The sequence below is a fragment of the Rhinolophus sinicus genome, chromosome 11 (genome assembly GCF_057876585.1).
Source record: "Rhinolophus sinicus isolate RSI-liver-muscle chromosome 11, RSI-T2T, whole genome shotgun sequence".
Taxonomy (NCBI): domain Eukaryota; kingdom Metazoa; phylum Chordata; class Mammalia; order Chiroptera; family Rhinolophidae; genus Rhinolophus; species Rhinolophus sinicus.
Genome location: NC_142511.1, coordinates 16,752,927 through 16,772,500, shown reverse-complemented (window position 1 = coordinate 16,772,500; position 19,574 = coordinate 16,752,927). Strand labels below are relative to the sequence as shown.

At 35.7% G+C, this 19,574-nt stretch overlaps 1 protein-coding gene across 2 annotated transcripts in view; it reads left to right on the top strand.

Annotated features, from left to right (window-relative positions):
• Window positions 1–19,574, top strand: part of RPS6KC1 (ribosomal protein S6 kinase C1) — a 140,360-nt gene that overhangs the window by 56,443 nt on the left and 64,343 nt on the right. For both annotated transcript variants that reach the window (XM_074322170.2, XM_074322171.2), the window contains exon 8: window positions 14,929–15,044. In XM_074322170.2, coding sequence (XP_074178271.2) covers window positions 14,929–15,044 — 116 coding nt within the window. The remainder of the gene's footprint in view (window positions 1–14,928; window positions 15,045–19,574) is intronic.

The window sequence follows — 19,574 nt, the reverse complement described above, 5'->3', positions numbered from 1 at the left end:
GGGATTAGTGGCAGATTAGATATTGTAGAAGAAAGGATTAATGAGCTGGAGGATATAGCAATTGAAGCTATGCAGAATGAAACACAGTTTAAAGAATAAAGCAAAAATTAATATATAGCATCAATAAGCTATAGAACAACTTCTTTATGTATTATTGGAGCCCTTGAAAAAGGAGGAGAGGGAGACAGAAAATTATTTGAGTAAATAATACCTGAAAGGTTTCCAAATATGATGAAAACATTCTACAGTCATGTGCCGCTTAACAGCAGGGATATATTCTGAGAAATGCATCATTAGATGCTATCGTCATTGTGTGAACATCATAGAGGGTACTTACACAAACCAAGGTTGTGTAGCCTACTACTGTAATTGTATGTGCTATACTTTTATGTGACTGGTGTAGTACATTTGTTTTCTCCAGCACCACCACAAACACATGAATGATACTTTGCGCTATGATGTTATGATGGCTATGATGTCATTCAGTCACAGGAATTTTTCAGCTCCATTATAATTTTATGGAACCACCATCATATATGGGGTCCATCATTGATTGAAACATTGTTATGTGGTGCATGACTGTATAGGTCCAAGCAGTGCAACAAACTCCAAGCATAAGAAACATGAAAACTACACCAAGGCATATTATAACCAAACTACTCAAAACCAGAGACAAAATCTTAAAGATAAAAGCAGGCAGGAAAACACATGTAATGAAGAACAAGGATTAAGAATTTCCTCAGATTTCTTGTCAGAAACAATGCAAACAAGAAGAGTTGATTAACATCTTTAACATACAGGAAGAAAAAAACCCTGTCAACTGAGAATTCTATACCTAGTGAAAATATATTTAACAAATGAAGGCAAAGATAAAGAATTATTAATTGGGAGTGATGGATATGTTCATTACAGTGGTACCTTGGTTTTCAAACGTAATCCGTTCTGGAAGACCGAGTTCTGAAATGTTCGAAAACTGAGGCACAGTTTCCCCATAGAAAGTAATGCAAAATGGTTTAATCCATTCCAGACCTTTAAAATCAACCCCTAAAACTGCAATTTTAGCATGAATTGTACTATCTAATGATACCATAGATCCATAAAATTTACGGCGTTCATAAACTGAAATGTTTTTCAACCGAGATGCTGGAAAACTGAGCTACTACTGTATTTTCATTTTGGTGTCTCTCTTTTTCTTGGTTGGTCAAGCTAAATGTTTGTTAGGTTTTTTGATCTTTCCAAAGAACTAACTTGATTTTGACTTCTCTGTTTTTTTTTGTTTTTCATTTTACTGATTTCTGCTCCTTCCCCTACTTTGTTTTTGCATAGTTTGTTCTTCATAGTTCAGATTTCATCTTAAGAAGTGGAAGCTTAGGTCAAAAGGATTGGAGATCTTTTCAATATGTTTAAAGCCATAAAGTCCTCCTAAGCTCTGCTTTCACGACAGCCCATAAATTTTGATATGTTGCTTGCATTTTCATTAATCTTGACATACTTCTAATTTCTAGTGTGGTCTGTTTTTTGACCCATGTGTTACTTAGAAATGTATCTTTAATTTTCAAATATTTGTGAATTTCCCAAATTTTCTTTTGTTGTTGATTTCTATTTTAATTCTCTTGTGGTTGGTGAATATACTTTGTATGATCTAGATTCCTTTACATTTACTGAGGCTCATTTGTTTTGTGGTCTATCATGTGGTCTGTCTTGGAGAATGTTTCATATGTGCTTATAAAGAATGTATATTCTGGTGTTTTTGAGTGGAGTATTTTGTAGATGTCAGTTAATTCAAGTTGGTTGATGTTGTTGCTCAAGTCTTGTACATCAGTGCTGGTTTTCTGTCTCTTTGTTTTAGCAATTATTGAGACAGCTTTGACTGATGTTGAATTGTTTATTTCTCCCTTTATTTCTGTCAGTTTTTGCTTCATCTGTTTTAGGACACTTATTAGGTCCATGCATGTTTATAACTGTTATATCTTCTTGATTAATTTAACTTTTTAACATACAATGTCTGGTTTTGTCTGTATTAACATTTTTTTTTGGAAAACTATTTTGTTGGCTATTGGTATAGCTATTCCACCTTCCTTATTTTTGCATGATACCTCTTTTTCCAGCCTTTTACTTTCAACCTGTGTATTTCTTTGAATCAAAGTGTTATCTACTGTAGACAGGATAGAGTTGGATACTAAAAAAAAAAAGAAAAAAAAATTCAGTTTTATGATATCTGTTTTTTGTTTTGTATTTAAATTTTATTGTGGAATATTGGGGAACAGTGTGTTTCTCTAGGGCCCATCAGCTCCAAGTTGTTGGCCTTCGATCTTAATTGTGGAGTGCACGGCTCAGCTCCAAGTCCTGTTGCCATTTTCAATCTTAGTTGCAGGGGATACAGCCCACCATCCAACGCGGGAATGGAATCGGCAACCTTGTAGTTGAGAGCTTGCGCTCTAACCAACTGAGCCACCTGGCTGCCCCTCCGGCAGCTCAGCAGCAGCTCGTCTTCAATCTAGTTGTGGAGGGCACAGCTCACTGGCCCATGTGGGAATCATACTGGCAACCTTGTGGTTCAGAGCCCGTGCTCTAACCAACTGAGCCATCTGGCCTCCCTGTGATCTCTATTTTTTGATTGGCATGTTTAATCCATATACATTTAGAGTATTTAATAAGGGGTGTCCAAACTGCGGCCCACGGGCCAACTGCGGCCTGTGATCCATTTTTTAATGACCCGCAGCAAATTCCAAAAATATATTTAGTTTACTTAAATAAACCAGGTGAGGCAATACATACTTCACCTCGAGTGAGTGGCCCGGCTGTTTGTGTATTTTACCGCATATGGCCCTTGGTGAAAAACGTTGAAAAAAGTTTGGACACCCCTGATTTAATAATATGGTTGGGTTTATGTCTGCCATCTTGCTATGTGTTTTCTATTTGTCTCATGTCTTGTTTTTTACTATCTTCTGTTATGGTAAATAGATATTTTTCTACCGCATCATTCTCTATATATTAAACTATCATTTTGAGTTTATTATTTTCTGTAGTGGTTTTTTTGAAGATTATAGGAATAAGTATTTTAACTTACAATATCCTACTTCAGAGCAAAACTATCTTAATTCTAGTAATATGTAGAAACTGCTTTTAATATAGCTCCAATTGTGTTCTGCTCCTTTTTGCTAGTATTTTCATATATGGTACATCTTTATATAAACCCTACAGTGTTGTTTAATAATTATTGTTTAAATGTACTTTAAAACTAGTTTGGAGAAGAAATGAGAAAAATATTTATACTGTTTGTTATATTTGTGTAATTTCCTTTACTCAGTTTCTTTATTCAGTTAGATTTGAGTTCCTCTGTGGTGTCATTTCCTTATTTTCCCTCCAGTATTTTGTGTAAGGTAGGTTTATTACCAACAAATTCTTTCATTTTTTAATGTGGGAATGTTTATTTTTGCCTTTATTGTTGAAAGGTAGTTTTGCTGGTTATTGGATTTTTGTGTGGTATTTTCCCCCCCTCTCAGCATTTTAAATATGCCATCCCACTGCCTTTGGTTTCCATTTTTTCTGGTAATAGGTGAGTTGCTAATCTTGTTGAGATTCCCAGACATGATTAATTTACACATTTTGCTACTTCTAAGATTTTCTGTTTTGGCTTTTGACAGTTTAGTTATTAGGCATTTATGTGTGGATCTCAAGTTTATCCTTCTTGGTGTTTGTTGTTTCCATGGTATTTGATGACCTTCTTGGATGTATAGGTCAATGTTCATCATATTTGGAGAAGTTTTCAGCTATTATGTCTTCAAATATTTTTTTCTGCCTTTCCTCCCCTCCCCTTCTCGCTATTGTTTCTTGGACTGCATTATGTGTATGTTACTGTGCTTGATGGTTTCTACAGGCGTCTGAGTCTTGTTCTCTCCTCCCCCCTTTTTATTGTTTAATTTTATTCAGTCTGGATAATGTCTACTAAGCTGTCTTCAAATTTGTTGATTTCTTTTTTCTGTCAGCTCAATGTGCTGTTGAGTACTTTTTAACAGCAGAATTTCTATGTGGGGTCTTTTTACCATTTCTATGTTTTTATTAATCTGTATTTGATGATTCATTGTCTTTGTACTTTTAAAAATTCCTTAAACATGGTTTCTTTTAGTTCTTTGGACATATTTATAATAGTTGTTTGAAAGTGTTTGTCTACTAAGATTTACATATGAATCCTCTCAGACAGTTTCTATCGATTGCTTTTTCTTTTTAAGAGCTATACTTGTTTGCATGTCTCATAATATTTTGTTGAAAACTTGACATTGTAGGTAATATAGCAACTCTGGACTCTAATATCCCCCCAGACCCTTGGCCAGTGATTATTTAGAGATCATGCTTAAATTGCAAGAGTCATTGAGGCTGTCATTTGCTGAGAGTGCCTGTGTAGGATAGGGCATTCAAAATTCAAGTCCGTCCTGGCATATCACATATTTCAGGAATGTCCATTTTAGGACGGTTATTGGCATGTTTTTATTTTTTGCTTATGTTAGGCCTCCCATTCACTAGGAATGAGCGAATAGCTGGGGCCCTCTATGGTCTCTTCTGTGTACACGTATACGTTTCAAGATGTTGGAGCTTATCAAAGCACACTATGACTAGCTTGTTTTCTAGATTTCCCTGCTAAAATTTTGGCTTGTCTGTTGTTTGTCATTGATTGCTGTTGATTTCAATAGCATGGAACTTTTCACTGGAGACAAATCAGACCAGCTCCCTCCAGCAGCAGGAAGGCTGTGCTCCTCGCATCTTCTATCGCGTTGTGCTAGGGCATGGGTGGGAGTAGCTCCATGTTAAAACCCTTGCTTCTCTTAGTGCTTACAGTTCAGTACTTCTTCTTATATACATATTTCCCAATTTGTTGTATGTCTCTAGTTAGTTTCCAGAATGGTTTTGATAATTTTGACTCCTTTTGTCCGGGGAGAGGTTTTGTCTAGCTTTTCACTCTGACATTCTGGAAGTCCCACCTTCTGTCATCATTTCTCTAACAACTGTATAAATGTTTTTTCTGCTTCTGTTCTTGCTTGATTCTAATCTATTGTCTCTCTGCCGATAGTCTGAGTGATCTTTTGAAAATGGAGCCTAATCATGTCACTTTCTTGCATTAAACCCATTGCTTTGAGGATGAAACTTAAAGATATTACGGTCTACAAAGATATGAATGATTTGGCTTCTGCCTCCCAGTGCAGGCCCATCTTGAACCATTCCTTTTCTCTTGTTCTTCTTTAGCCACAGTGGCTGCTGTTGAACTCCTAGAAGGCACCAAGGTCCTTCCCAAATGTTAGAGCTTTCACATGAGGGAGCTCTGAGTGTTTTACTGGCGGCTTCAGTTGATACCCTTCCTGATTCATCAGGTTCTCAATGCCAGTGACGTTTCCTGAAGGAAGCTTTTCCTTACCTCTGTTCAGACCAGAATAGATTTCCTGAACTTTGCTGCATACTGTTTGCTTCAAATACTTATTGTATTTATAATGAAATAATTATCCGTGCAATTATTTAGTGAATGAATATGTATTTACTTGTAATGTCCTTGAAGGTGGGGAATTTTCCGTTATTGTGTCTTCTAGGACAGTGTCTCTTACATAGGAAATTCTCTATGAACATTTTTGAATGAGAACGATTCTAAAGATAGATATAAACGGGTGCTTGACCAGTAGAAAGAGAAAGCTTATAGGGAAGCATTCTGGAGGAGGTGATAAATAAGCTGAATTTCAAAGTATGTGTAGGAAGTAGTTTCAGAAAATATCAAGTAGGCTTGAAATGCCCCATCTGGTATATCAGTACAATGCTCCTTACAGACATCGGTGTATTTGTCCTGAAGGTTTGACAATGTGTAGAATTCAGCCATTTGAAATAGCATTCATTATATGCATTATTGCCTTTACATTTATAGCTATATAAGCAGTAGAATTTAGTATTTAGACTTCTTGCATAGCTGATCCTAAGTTTGATTTCTAGTTTTAATAAATAAGCTTTTGTCTTGTTTCCCTTTTTGTCTTGATCATGTATTTTTCTATTCCAGAATGTTTGGAACTAGGACTTTGTTCTGTGTTGATCAAACCCAACCCCAAATTTTCCAAAATAAGCATTTGATCTAAAGCTCAGGTTTGGCAATTGGGAAACTGTCATTGGATTTGCTATAATACGTTTCTCATGTTCTTTTTGGGGACCAGGTGGAGATAGACAGACACCTATGGCATATCCCGGTAGCTGATTTGACACCTGTAGCATATCGCAGTAGCCAATACTCAGTTTAGAAATATCTGTATCAAAATAAAGAGTTACATGAACTTAGACCCAGGAGGGCTAATTCTAAAAAATTTGATTGTGAAAATAAATAGAAAAATCTTGTTTCCTTGGAGTTCTTTATTACTAAGGTTTTTCTGTAGATGTTTTTAAAATTGTTAAAAAGAGAAGGGACCCTAGAAAATACTATAGGGTATGCTTCTTCCTTAATTTTAGATTTTATTAGCTCTGGAAACAACTTTACAGATTTATGGGCCTTCAGGCATGTCCATCTGAGGATGGTTATTGGTTTGCAATATTAGTTATTATGTAGTAATAATAGCAATAATAATTATGATCTTTCATGTCAGAACTCAAGCATGATTAAGTTGAATGTGAAACTGTTTTGGGCAGGATTTTGTTCTTCATTTGTTTATCTCATGTCAAAGGTACATGTGTTTTGTGGATTTAGGTAGAATGGATATACATTTAAAACAGTAATGGATATTATACGTTAAAAACTTCTGATACTCAGGAGACTTGGCATTCTGCAGCCGATTGGCATAAAATGCTGTGTTTCCTACAGGGTTACAATTGAAGAAAGAAAGTCTGCATGGATATTGCTGGCATATGTTTCTTGAACTGTTGGCTATTTTGGTGTCAACTTTTATGTTGAGGGTTTCATGTTTTAATGCCAAAAATATTTACTGGAAATTATAGCTTGGAAAAGAGAACCACTTTCCTGCTTCTGCAAAAAGCAAGGTAAACATTGCTGTGGGGGAAAGTAGCTGTGGAGTTTTATATTCAGATTGTATGAACAGTAAACAGAGCATCTAAAATAACCACTTGCACATTGCAACAAACACATCATCATTTGCTTAAAAAAAGAGTTATAATTACAGTTGACGAAGCATGGACACCATAAAAAATGCATTAGTTTGGCTTGACACATTAATTACCTGTTTTTGCAGATGTTTTTATGTATTGTTGTGTGAACAGTTTACAAAATAATTACAGGAAAGTCATATGGAAAATAAACTAAGTGGGTGGTTTCTCATCTAAATATTTTCATTCATGTGAATCTCTGAGGCACAGCTGCTCTATAGCAGAAGCAGAGAGATAGATGAGGATTCGCAAAGGGTTTTTTATTAGATGGTCTCTGTCATCAGTATCACATTTTTATGTCTTTAGCAACACAGTTGAAAAAATTAAAATGAGAGGGTTGGTTTAATCCCTGTGATTATTGAAAAAACCTTGATTCTGCTCAGAAGAAATGTGGCTATCTCCAAGTATTTTAAAGTAAACCCAAAATCCCTAAGTGGAAAACTACTTCTATTTCAGTACTAGCAGGTGATTAGGTACTTTGAGAAAGAGTTATTCATTGTTTTGTAGTTATTTGAGTTACATAGTTTCATGCAATTTATAGCTTAAATGACATCTTTATAATTAAACATTGAGTGCTGTGTAAATTGCACAGAAGTTCAGCTTATCTGTCCTCTTTCAGGAAATACTGGAAACGTAAATCTGCTTCTCCTCAAAGGCTTACTGTATTGCCATTAGTAGTCTCAAAATGTGTTTCATTTGAAAAATAACTAGATCATTGCGCAGACATACTGTACTTTTGAAAACTATTAAGAAACACATTTTCTAAAATTGCAATTGTCAAACAAAAAGAGAGTTGTATACTTCATTCTATTTACACAATGGTTTCTAAGTAGAATATCTGTGCTGTATTTTCCTTATTGATACTGTTATGACCGTATTTTAAAAAATTAAATCAAAATGTAGATTCTCTTTAGTCCATCCATGCCAGTTCTATGCTATATTCCTCTATATTCCTGTTTTATGCATTTCACCTACACAAATGATAGAGACTATAATTATACACATTTTTTGACAGGCATTTGATGTAACTCTTTTTTCAGTTAGAGAAAGGCACTAAGCTATAGCAAGAGGTAATTGGAGCATCTCTAGGCATAAAGGTATTGTTATCAGACCATGTAATATTGGTGCAAAATCTTTTATTTACTTCTCCATTCATTTGTTTAACAAAATTTTATTGAGAGTCTTCTATATGTAATGAAATGACTGCAAACATTGAGAGGACTGTGTCTGGAGCATAATAGATGCTCAGTAACTGTTAGACATCTCTTCTTCTGAAGGGTGGGAGAAAGTGGTATGGAGAACTTCTTGGTGGCTTACTTAAAAGAAAGCCATTTGCTGGGGAGGATTTTCTTTGTTATCCTGAAATGAGCTTTAAATGTCATCTACTCTGGGAGTATTGCTTGACACATTCTTTGAATTGTTTAAATTTGGAGATGTATACATATATACAGAGGGTGCCCAAAAAATGTATACACATTTTAAGAAAGGAAAAAACTATGTTAAAATTGTAATACTCAATATATACCAATAACAAAAGATGAATATGAGTCATGTGTATACATTTTTTTGGCACTGTGGTACATAATATATATGTGTATATGTGTACATGTTAAATCAGTCTGAAGAAAGATGGGGTGGAATCTGTTCTAAATCTAGTATCCACTAAGTCAACTTAATTTTTAAGGTGGGACACATTCAAGGAGTGTGTAAAACTTCTAGGATTGAGAAGAATTTGCTGCTTATAATCAGTCGTTCTATTGATCGCTTTACATATTAAAAAAGAAGAATTTGTGCTTCAACATCACGACATCAAGAAAGCAATTGTTGGACTTTAGAGTCTTTCAAGGATTTACTATTTCTCTTAAGATGTGTCTTATAGCCAATGAAAGCATGAGCGCAAGCCTGTGTGAGGTTGGGGGACTTCCCACGTTTACCAGTGTGACAGATAAAAGATTCTTGAGTTTATGGAGATGTTATTTTTATTCCATATCATAAGGCAAAATTTTGGCTTCTTGGTTTTAATTCTGTATTCCTTTTTCTTTCAACATATCTCTAGCTCTTAATAATCTTTATATCCTTTAGAAGCCTTTGATTAGCACATAAGGGACACTTAGGGAATTATTATTATCATAAGGGACACTTACGGGATTATTTATTTATTGACAAGTTTATTGTCACAAAGAGATTGGCCAGGCAGTGTTGTTTTGAAGGGATTAAATGATTAGTTTTTTGGGTACTCCCCTTTAAAATTGCAAAACAAAGAAAAATAGGTTAGGGAGCAAAAGAAAATGGTTGAATCTCAAGAGAAGGCTGTCTCTGTGGGCATTTAAGACTATGATCAAATGATGTCTGAGTTTTCATTCAGTATTATTGGTGGTGGAAAAACTGCTCAACAACATTGAAAGCAGACATAATTGAGGCAACGCATGGGCATGAATTTTATTATGACTTTGGTTTTACTCTTCTTTGGTGACTCTGAACTCATAGGGGTCACATAACTTGGTTTTGTAAAAACAAAACAATATAACAATTATATCTGTTAAATGCAGATGGGAAACAGATTCCCTGACTGACCGGGTTCCTGTTGTACACAGAAAGGCTGATGGTACAGAGTTGTAGATGTGTAGAACAATACATTACTGTTCTTCTCAAGGTTGCCTTTTGTTGTCAGAACACTTAGCATAAGTCATAAATGGTAGGCTATACCTGAAAAGAACAAAATACCATTAAATATAATAAATCAGCACTTAAAAAACACACGACTATAACCACCAAGGTCATCTCAAACAGGCGTATTCTTTTATGTGGCTAAAGTTGTTAAAAAAAAATGAAAAAAGCACCAACAAACAAAACTCATTCTAGCAAACCCAGGTTAGTTTAGATGTGTTTTCTAATGGGATAAATTTGAATGAAAACTAAGCACGTTGACCAAGAGTGTAGATAGGTTCATAGGGCCTATTGGATAGTGTTTGTGGAGAAGAAAAATATAAGACTATAAGATGTGACTAAGTAGAGTCTTATGTGGGGATTAAATTCTGTGTATGTGATGAAAATCAAGTACAGTCAAAATACGCCTAAAAATCCCTTAAAATTTCCCATAAAATACAGATATAGACATACTGTCTTTCGAGAAGTCTAACATGGCCAGTTCTTCCTCCAGCATTGTTTTTCTTTTGTTGAACCAGTGACAAGGCATTAGCTATATTCTTTTTAGGGACTAAGGGAAGAGCAACAAAATTGGAAGAACTACTTTTTACTCTAGTTTGTGAAACTGGTTTTCATTACCATGTTTCCCTGAAAATAAGACCTACCCCGAAGATAAGCCCCAGTTAAGATCTCAGCCAGACGGACACATTTAGTACGTTATGACGATGTTCCAGAAGAAGATGACATGACTGTATTTGAATAAATGTAGATTATTGTACATGAGAAAAATAAGACATCCCCTGAAGATAAGCCCTAATAGAGCAAAAATTAATATAAGAACCGGTCTTATTTTCGGGGAAACACGGTAGTTCTATGAGTAAAAGTGCCTTTTTGCCTTTTTGTGGGTTAAATGAGAAAAGGCCTCTGTTTTCCAAGGAAATCCTTGGGTAACAAGGATGTTTGAGAGACCAGTTTTTCTCAGAAAGGCCCATTCTCTTTTACGTGGTATGAAATTTATACCTCTTTGTAGCTCCCATTTTTCTGTGTGCTTGTCTGTCATCTTCAGTCTCTTTCTGTCTCTCTGATTCTATGCTGTGTTGTTTGACAGGCATCTCTTTTTTCTTTGTTCCCATACTCACCTGTACTAGTCTTGTACTCTGCATTTTTATTGTTCTGCTCAGTAACACTAGAATACTCTAATTCAAATTTAGTTACTTAAAGTGTGTGATGTTATAAGACCTGGTTTAGTTTTAGGCTTTTTTAAAATATTAACTTTGTAACTGAGAAGGCATTTCATATCCCCAAGCCTTAATTTCTTTAGGTATAAAGGGAATGTAATATATCCCGTGTACATAGAATTTGATATAATGAAGGAATGCCAAATGGTGATGGCTTCTTGGGTAAATTAGAACTTCATGATTCTATTATCTACAGACTATGTCTTCTATAAAACTTCTCTTAGTAACTTTAAAGCAGTTGGTGCTCTGAGAAATGCAGGGTAGGCGATCCATTGTTTCCAAAAATTTCAGTGACAACTTTGGAATTTTTTGGTCATTTTAGCTACATTCTCTTCACAGATTGTACTTTAAATCACCATATTTCCATCTTGTCTCCTGATCAGAGATTGATAAGGTAAAGAAATACAGGATGATACAGTGAATACATAAGACATCTTTTATGGGAGCAGTTTTTCTTTTTTGAATGCCAAAGCCCAATGGAAATTCTTGCTTTATCTGAATGATTAACAGAAATGTAGAGAAATATAGTGAAGGTATTGGTTTATCTTTAGGTAGAATGTGAAATATGTATCCATTTTTAAGAGCAGTTATTAAGTGTTTACATGGATATATTACTGAAGAAATACTGTGTTTCCCCGAAAATAAGACCTAGCCGGACAATCAGCTCTAATGCGTCTTTTGGAGCAAAAATGAATATAAGACCTGGTCTTATTTTACTATACTATAAGACCGGCTCTTAATATAATATAATATAATTAATATAATATAATATAATATAATATAATATAATATAATATGGTATAAATATCAGGTCTTATTCTACTATAAGACCCTATAATATAAGACCGACTCTTACATTAATTTTTGCTCCAAAAGACGCATTAGAGTGGATTGTCTGGCTAGGTCTTATTTTCAGGGAAACAGGGTAATAGCCACGTGACCTCTTATGGGATTAAAAATTGAATTCCAGTTAACTTAGTTTTCCTTGAAAAATAATCATTGTGGGTAGTGTGTATTTTAAAATAAAAACGAAGAAATTAAGGTTCGAGTCAATTAAAAATTTTTAATCAATTAAAATCTGTTTAAAGTCACATCCAGCAATAAGTTGATCTGTTCGAAGTATTCCTGAAATCTGTACATGAATTTTTTCTTTCTAGTACAGGCCTCGCAAAACTCAGTAAGCATCCAGCAGCCCAGAGCTGCAAGAGGTTGTTTTTACCCTTGACTGCTGCTATTGATAAGTAGTGGTTGTGACCCACTTTTAAGGGGCTGATAAGGAAGGAGTCACAGGATGTATGTTTAAGGTTACGTTTTAAAAGCCTTCCAGTATTTCCATCACTTCGTTGTTGTTTCCATGGAAGCTGAACCACTACAGTCAGCAGGAGTCCATTTCAACTGCTGGCTTGTGGTTCTTGTTTCTCGGTTCCTATGGAGACTGCCTAGAAAGCAGAAATCCCAAAAGTTTAAAAAACAGCGATTTGGTCACAAAATACGGTTTTTAACTCTAGCTCTAATTGGGGGTTCCATATTCTTGGCATTTTTGACTTTCAAATTGTTTTGGGAGGCAAGTTGATTTGAATAAAGCAGAATTTGAAGTTTCGTGAAAGTTTAATCATACGGAGTGAGAAGATTAAATTGCTGCAGTTTCTACTAGAGTTGAGCCTAAGAGGAATCGAAAATTGTAAAAGGGGATTTAAATTAGGGCTTGAAAGGTATAATCTGAAATGAGAAGAGCTAATGATAATGGAAATAGCAGTTAGAGTCCATGAACAGCAAACTCAAAACCAAAGGGCTAGTAGGTAAAGAAATAGGGAAAGTTTCTTACTTATGTGGCAAACTTTACCCTTGAAATATGTTATACTTACACCTAAGTATCACTTACACCACAGATTGCATCTGTTTTTCAACTGAGAAAAATAAAAACCTTGGGTTTAGAAATTAAATTTAAAGGTCAGAGGCAGGATGCATACTGATATTTTAACTGAGGTTTGAGGAGCTGGAGAGTTAATAAATATGGATTGTTCCACAGTTAAAAAGCGAAAGAGATTTTTTGCCCCCTCACTAAGAGGTTATATTTGGGAATTAAGGAGAGAAGAGTTGGAATAGTAATGTAAAAGCTGTGAATGGAAAGTTGTTTAGCAAAATTGCAATAAAAACTTTATTGCAGTTTTTCTTTGAAGTCTGTATTCAGTCACATTTGAACTATCTTAGGCAGAGAATGGCAGGAATATAGGTTCAGGTGAAATCCGGGACCCTGATCACACTAGGATTTTTTTATATGTGCGTCTCTCATATCTGCTTCTCTTTGTCAGGTTCCTTCTGTCAGGTTGTTTTTTTGCTCATTGGTAGGAACTGTGGCTGCTGGCAGTTTCCACTCCTCTTATTTCCAGTGTCAACAACAGAGAAGGACTGATTGGTCCAGTTTGTGTGGGGCCAGTTCCTCCCTTGTCCTCCAGCTGTGGCCAAGAGGGTGGGGGCCTGTGATTGGCCTGGCTTGTGACCCTTTTTTAACTAGTATGTATTGACTAGAAGGACTGATATCTCAAACAACATAGCAGTTTTCATTCAAACCACTTGCTAAGAGTTGGTGAGGAGAGGAGAGGTGGGGGAGAAAGACGGGGAGGAGAAGGGGGCATTTCCCAGAAGAAATAGAGAAAATGCTGTTCCAGGCAGAAATAAGAGTATTTCCCACTAGTAGTCTTTTGTGGGAAAAGACTACAAAAAGTCTTTTGTCTTCTTTGCTATAATACCGTCATTTCCATTCAGCAAACCAGGTAACATTATTTTGTAGGATTTGGTTCTGAGAGCAAAATCAAGATTGAAGACCTTTACAATTTAGTGCTTCCTATGTTACTGTCTCTGTTGTAGTATCTTTTATGTGTGTTGTCTTCTTTAATCGCCTGAATCATTTGAGGTATATTTTCATTTTAGGGAATGAGGAAGAGGTTTATAAGACCGGTGAGAGACAGAGCCCAAATTCAGATAACCAGGGTTTCTGCAATGATAACTTGCTTTGCATTGACTTCATTCAGAAGATGCATAGGGCCAGTTATAAAAGCAGTACTATGTGTTAAGTGCTTTGATAAAAAGGAGTCATGAATAGTATGGAATATTATTTATGAAGGGAACCTTCGAGATCATAAGTAGAGCAATGGTTCTTAAAGTTTTTGACTTTCAGCCATGAAAAGTTTACTGTCAAGTACCATATGAACCGAATAAAAGCATAGGCTCATCCTACTCTGGAGAGAAGAGAACCCAGTACGCTGTGGGCTGGACCACCTCTTTTTTGAGATCTGGAGTTCAATGGAGGCCGCTTAGAATACTTTTGTTTAGGGAAGCAGAGCCAGACAGGGTAAATGACTTGTCACTTTCACATAATTACATATTACAGGGATTTCAATCACATTCTTGTTTTCATTTGTAGGATGGGTGACAATTTGTTGTTAATGAAAAAACTGTGACACTTACAAAAATCAATTAGAGTGAATTCAGTTACCCTAATTTTATTCTCCAGTTTGGTGGTCCTTTTATAGCATGTCATATCCATGTCACAGGTCTTATTAAACATCTGTTGTCCTATTTGTTGAGTTGAACTATTGTGTACTCTCTGGGCTAGGCTAGTGTTTTGTCTGCAGAACTTTTTATACAACACTTCTTATACATCGATTCCTCCTATAAAACATCAAGTTCTCTATACATATTTAAATAGGAGAGTTTCAGAATTTGGATAAATAAAATTCATGCAGGTGATATTTAGACCTTGCTGATATTAATCACTTTGATGTCTGTTTTGAATCGCTCTTCTTTTCAGTTAGAAATGTGAACAAGTGATGAATTGGGTAGATAGAAGTTAACCTTCAGATTGGATAAAAGAAAGTTAATTTATGTTTCACATATCCTGACTTCTGTTTTCTCCTTTTAGGAGAGTCAAGCCCTACCCGGCGAGAAGCTGTGAAGAGAAGAACAGCAGAGTATCTCATGCGAGCAGAGAGTCTCTGTAGCTTTTATAGAAAACCTCAGTTCGATGATGTGTCTCAGGTATGTGTTACGCTCCATTTTGTATTTTCTTTTGCCATTTTTGCTGGTCTTGTCTCTCAGCTTTATTTCTAATTAGAATGTTTGAGAATTTTGGTCTTTGACATTTTATTAATAATTTTCTTAAGTTATTGGTAGTAAGGAAAGCATTAAAGCAAACCACCAAAAGCGGAATAAAAGGGGGCTTGTTTTCTCCTCTTTCTTGGCCCTTTGTTCCTTATTCTATCCCTGGTATTCTCATGTGTAGAAAGAAAGTAATCGATACTAAATTTTATTTGAATGTCTGAATCTTAAATTATAATTCTTGCTAAAACTAAGTTTTATTGATTCATGCTAAAACTAATCATTTAACCATAAGTCCTATAAGTGGCTGCTAGAATTATAAAGGCATAATTCTAACAGGGATATGTAGGTTATTGGGACTACCCTTAGTCTTGTGTAGAAAGCAGGTTAATGCTCAAAACATTAGGAATATTGTGGCTTGCTTATTTATTTATTTATTTATTAAGAGAATTTTTATAAGAGTTTATTTGAGCCAGACTGATGACATATGCCGGGGAGCAAGATCTCAGATGCTCTGGAGAATAACAGTTCTGCAGCTTCCTTTATGTATTTGAAATTAAAGGGAGGTGTGGCTTATTGTTTTTATGTCTTAGCTATCTGGATTTGGTAAATTTCTGGAAGAAACTTTTTTGTTATTTTTTTTTTCCTTTATATAAAACTAAGTTTTTTTTTCTGATACAATTTAAGAATCATGTCTTCTGGAGATCGGAGAAAGTGTTTATTTTCTTAGTTGACCTAAGAGGCAAGCAGGCTTGTTTCATATCCCCTCTCTGTCATTAGAAGCCATGGAAGACTGACAAGATACTTAACACCACCTCTTAGTTTCTACATCTGAACAATGAGGATGATAGTAATTCCTTGCTGGGTTGTCTTTAGGATTAAATGAGTTTTTTTTTTTAAGTCACACACACACACACACACACACACACACACACACGGAAACACTCTCCCACCCCACCCCCACAGACAAATACAAATCAAGTGCCAAAAAGACCAACCAATAAGCCACATGTATGAGATTAGATTAATTAGTTTTAGTCCTATTTTCATCTCCCCTTATATATTGCTTTATATACCTTTATATGCTTCTTTCTACATTTTTTAGTGCTTTATATACTTTTTTTGTTTTTCCCCCTTTCTTCCCCCACCCCGGTTCAAGCCATTGTTTCTCAGTCTAGTTGTGTAGGACACAGCTCCCTGGCCCATGCTGGTGTTATGAGCCTTGCGCTCCCCCCGGCTGAGGCAGTCGGTCACCAGTCCTCGGTCGGGCGCTAACAGCCGCTCACGGCAGTTCTTGCCGGCTGCTGACTGCTCACACTGGCTGCCGGCCACTCACGCTGGCCGCCGGCCGCTCATGGTGGCACACAGTAGCCCATGGCAGCACATAGCAGCCCACAGCAGCTCACGGCAGCTCACGCCAACCTCCGGCTGCTCACGGCAGCCCAGCTCCGGGGAGAGTTGTTGTTCACAATCTTAGCTGTAGAGGGCACAGCTCCCTGGCCCTTGTGGGAATCGAACTGGCGACCTCAGCATTAGGAGCAAGGTGCTCCAACCACCTGAGCCACTGGGCTGGCCCTATACTTTTAAAAAATTATAAAATGTTTCAATTTTCTAGTTTAAAAACAACTCAATACTTAATCTTGATTCATTGGACCATTAAAACTGTTGTTAATTTTGTGAGCCCTTTTTATTTCCTGTGTGACCTTTTAAAACATGCAATTATCAAAACTATACTTATCAGTGAGAATTTTCGATGTTAAGTGTTAGACCATTCCTTTTGGAACAAAAAGATTATATTCCAACTTGGAAGTAATAGACTCTTGTTACTAATTCTAACATAATGAATATGTTTTAAATAAGAGATATGCAGACTCATTTTCAGATTATTAATTATTGGGACCGTTCTGTACTCTTTGCTAATCTTTTCCTGTTTTTTAATCATTGTTGTTTTAGTTATATTAAGTTTATTTCCTTTAACTCTTCACTATTAATTTTTACTTTTTTGTAATGGAATATTTATCCAAAGATTACTTTGCATTCAGCTATTGTTTTCTGTGTGGTTGGCAACTCTCCCTGTGTGCAGTCCTAATGCGCACATTCTCAATTCTGTTTTGGAGGGCATTATAATAAAAGTATTAAATAAAATGAGCCTCTATGAACTTATTTGTTTACTAAATCCATCTTGTCTATAAATAGTGTAAAAGTTGTAGGGAGTCAAAATTACCAGTATTCTATTCTTTCCATTAATGTTAACTTTGAATGTTCTATCTGTACTTATTCAAACACCCTACTTACTGTGTACCCCCTGTTACATTTCCCATAATCACTTCTATGAGCAATAGTTTATTAGGAAAATAAACATACAAAGCCTGCTGTAAAGCTTTTGACTTGGAGAAGGGAACCAGAAAATATATCAGTCAGAATTTCCCTTCATGCATAGCTTCTAATGAAAATCAAACAGGAGATATAATATAGGAAAGTTGATTGTATTAGGTTGTATATCCACTAAGCATCTGTTAAGACGCTGTGTACGGTGTCAAACTACATATACTTTGGAGTTATACGAAAGATGATGACGCAGTCTCTGCTCTTGCAAACCCTCGAGTATAATTGAGGGCCCAAAATTGGTACATAATTGATGAAATAAAAGAGAACGGTAAGGGCCATGTGGAATAATGGGAACTTGGGTCAGAAAGGTAAATAGGGGTACCTAGTGAATCGATTTAGATATACTAGAATTTTTTTTTCAGTTCTTAGGCAAGGAGGCTGGAGGAGAGTTTTTCTTGCCCCAGACAGAGCAAGGTGTTTTTCTTTCATGATGAGCAATTGCTGTTTATTTTCACTTTGTATTTCATTCTATTAAACCTGGGCCTATTTAGGTCAGGGACATGCTTTATTATTTTCTTATCTGTAATTTAACTTAAATGTCTTCTACAGGTTATTGATTAGTTTGGTGAATTCAGTATTTCTCTTCTTTAACCTTCTTTGGGCCTCAATTTCAATGAACACAATGAGAAGACTAATATAAATGGTTTCTAAGGCTCTTTTAGCTCTTAAATTCTGTGCAAAGCAGATATTATTTCTCTTTTGAATCCATGTGCAAACATTTTTTTTGAGCCTGGTTGATTAAGAAATTAAAGGAATCCTGTCTGGTTTTAGAATTATTTTGTTGATTACTCTTTTTCCCTTTGGTGCAGTCTAGGTCATGACTCCCTCCACCTGAGTGTTCTGTAATGGTTTAAGCTTTTGCTTTATTGAATTTATTTATGAGTCTTAAGTTGTAAATATAGAAGTTCTGAATTTCCCAGTCACTGATGATAGTACCCTTTTCAAAAAAGGATAGAAAGGAACAAAAGTCTCTCTTACTGTTTTTCCCTCCATTACTACATTACTAAAAGGCTCCAAGAAAAGAGCAGGTTTTAGAAAAAAAAGGAAATGAGCTATGTTTGCAGTAATGGTGAAATCTTAACTGAAGGAGACAGATTTTTTTTCTCCTTTAAAAAAAATAAAATTATAGATGACTCTGAATAATTTATGAATTAATATTAAAAGGGAGATCCCAGGAATAGACTGGAAATAGCATCTTTTTGGTTATTTTTAGCTCTAGGAATTTTAAACTCAAGATAAATGAAATTTAGAAAAAGTAAATAGTCTAAATTTAGGACATAAAAGATTGTGTAATTTCTAAAGTGTAAGTACATTTTTTTGTCATGCCATTGCAAGATGTAAATGAAAGTTAATATGTAGAATGTGTGCCTTTCCTGAATATTTTGCAGATTTTGAGTACAATTGCTATAATACTGAAAATATTTTTCTGTTGTGCATTTTGTTTGCTAGTATATTTGGTATTTCTCAATTTTTCAGAAAATATTTTAAAATGTGTCCTGTGTCACTCTTAGACATAGGCAAAGCAGAGATGGCAGTCAGGGGTAGTCCAGATGAGCGAGTAATAAGACTGCAATGAAGCGTCATGCTTGAAATGGTCTAAGAGAGGCTTTGGAGACTGGATATTGAGGGTTAATAGGTTCCTAGTGAAAATTTGGCAAAGCCAAACATCTATAGAACATATAAAGCCAACTTCAGAAACTAGAGTAGGTAGCTATCAGGATTTAGAGTGTGGTTTCCGGGTAAGTTCTTTGTAGTGCTTTCCTTTTGCCCTGGATTACTTATTTCCCCCCAAGAAATGGTGACTTACTCTGAGGTTACTGTAGGAGAAATAGCTGAGCCTACCCCAAACGTGATTGCTAGACCAACAGCATCACGTCACAGGGGGAGCTTGTTGGAAGTGCAGAATCTTAGCCCTCCCTCCCTCCCTCTCCACATCAAAATCTCCATTTTAACAAGGTCCTCAGGCGATGTGCACACATGTTCAAGTTTGAGAAGTACTGCACTCGCTGATTGGTAAAAGTAGAGCTAGAACACATTGAGAATAGGGAATAATACTGAGTGAAAAAGACGGTGGGCTGGATA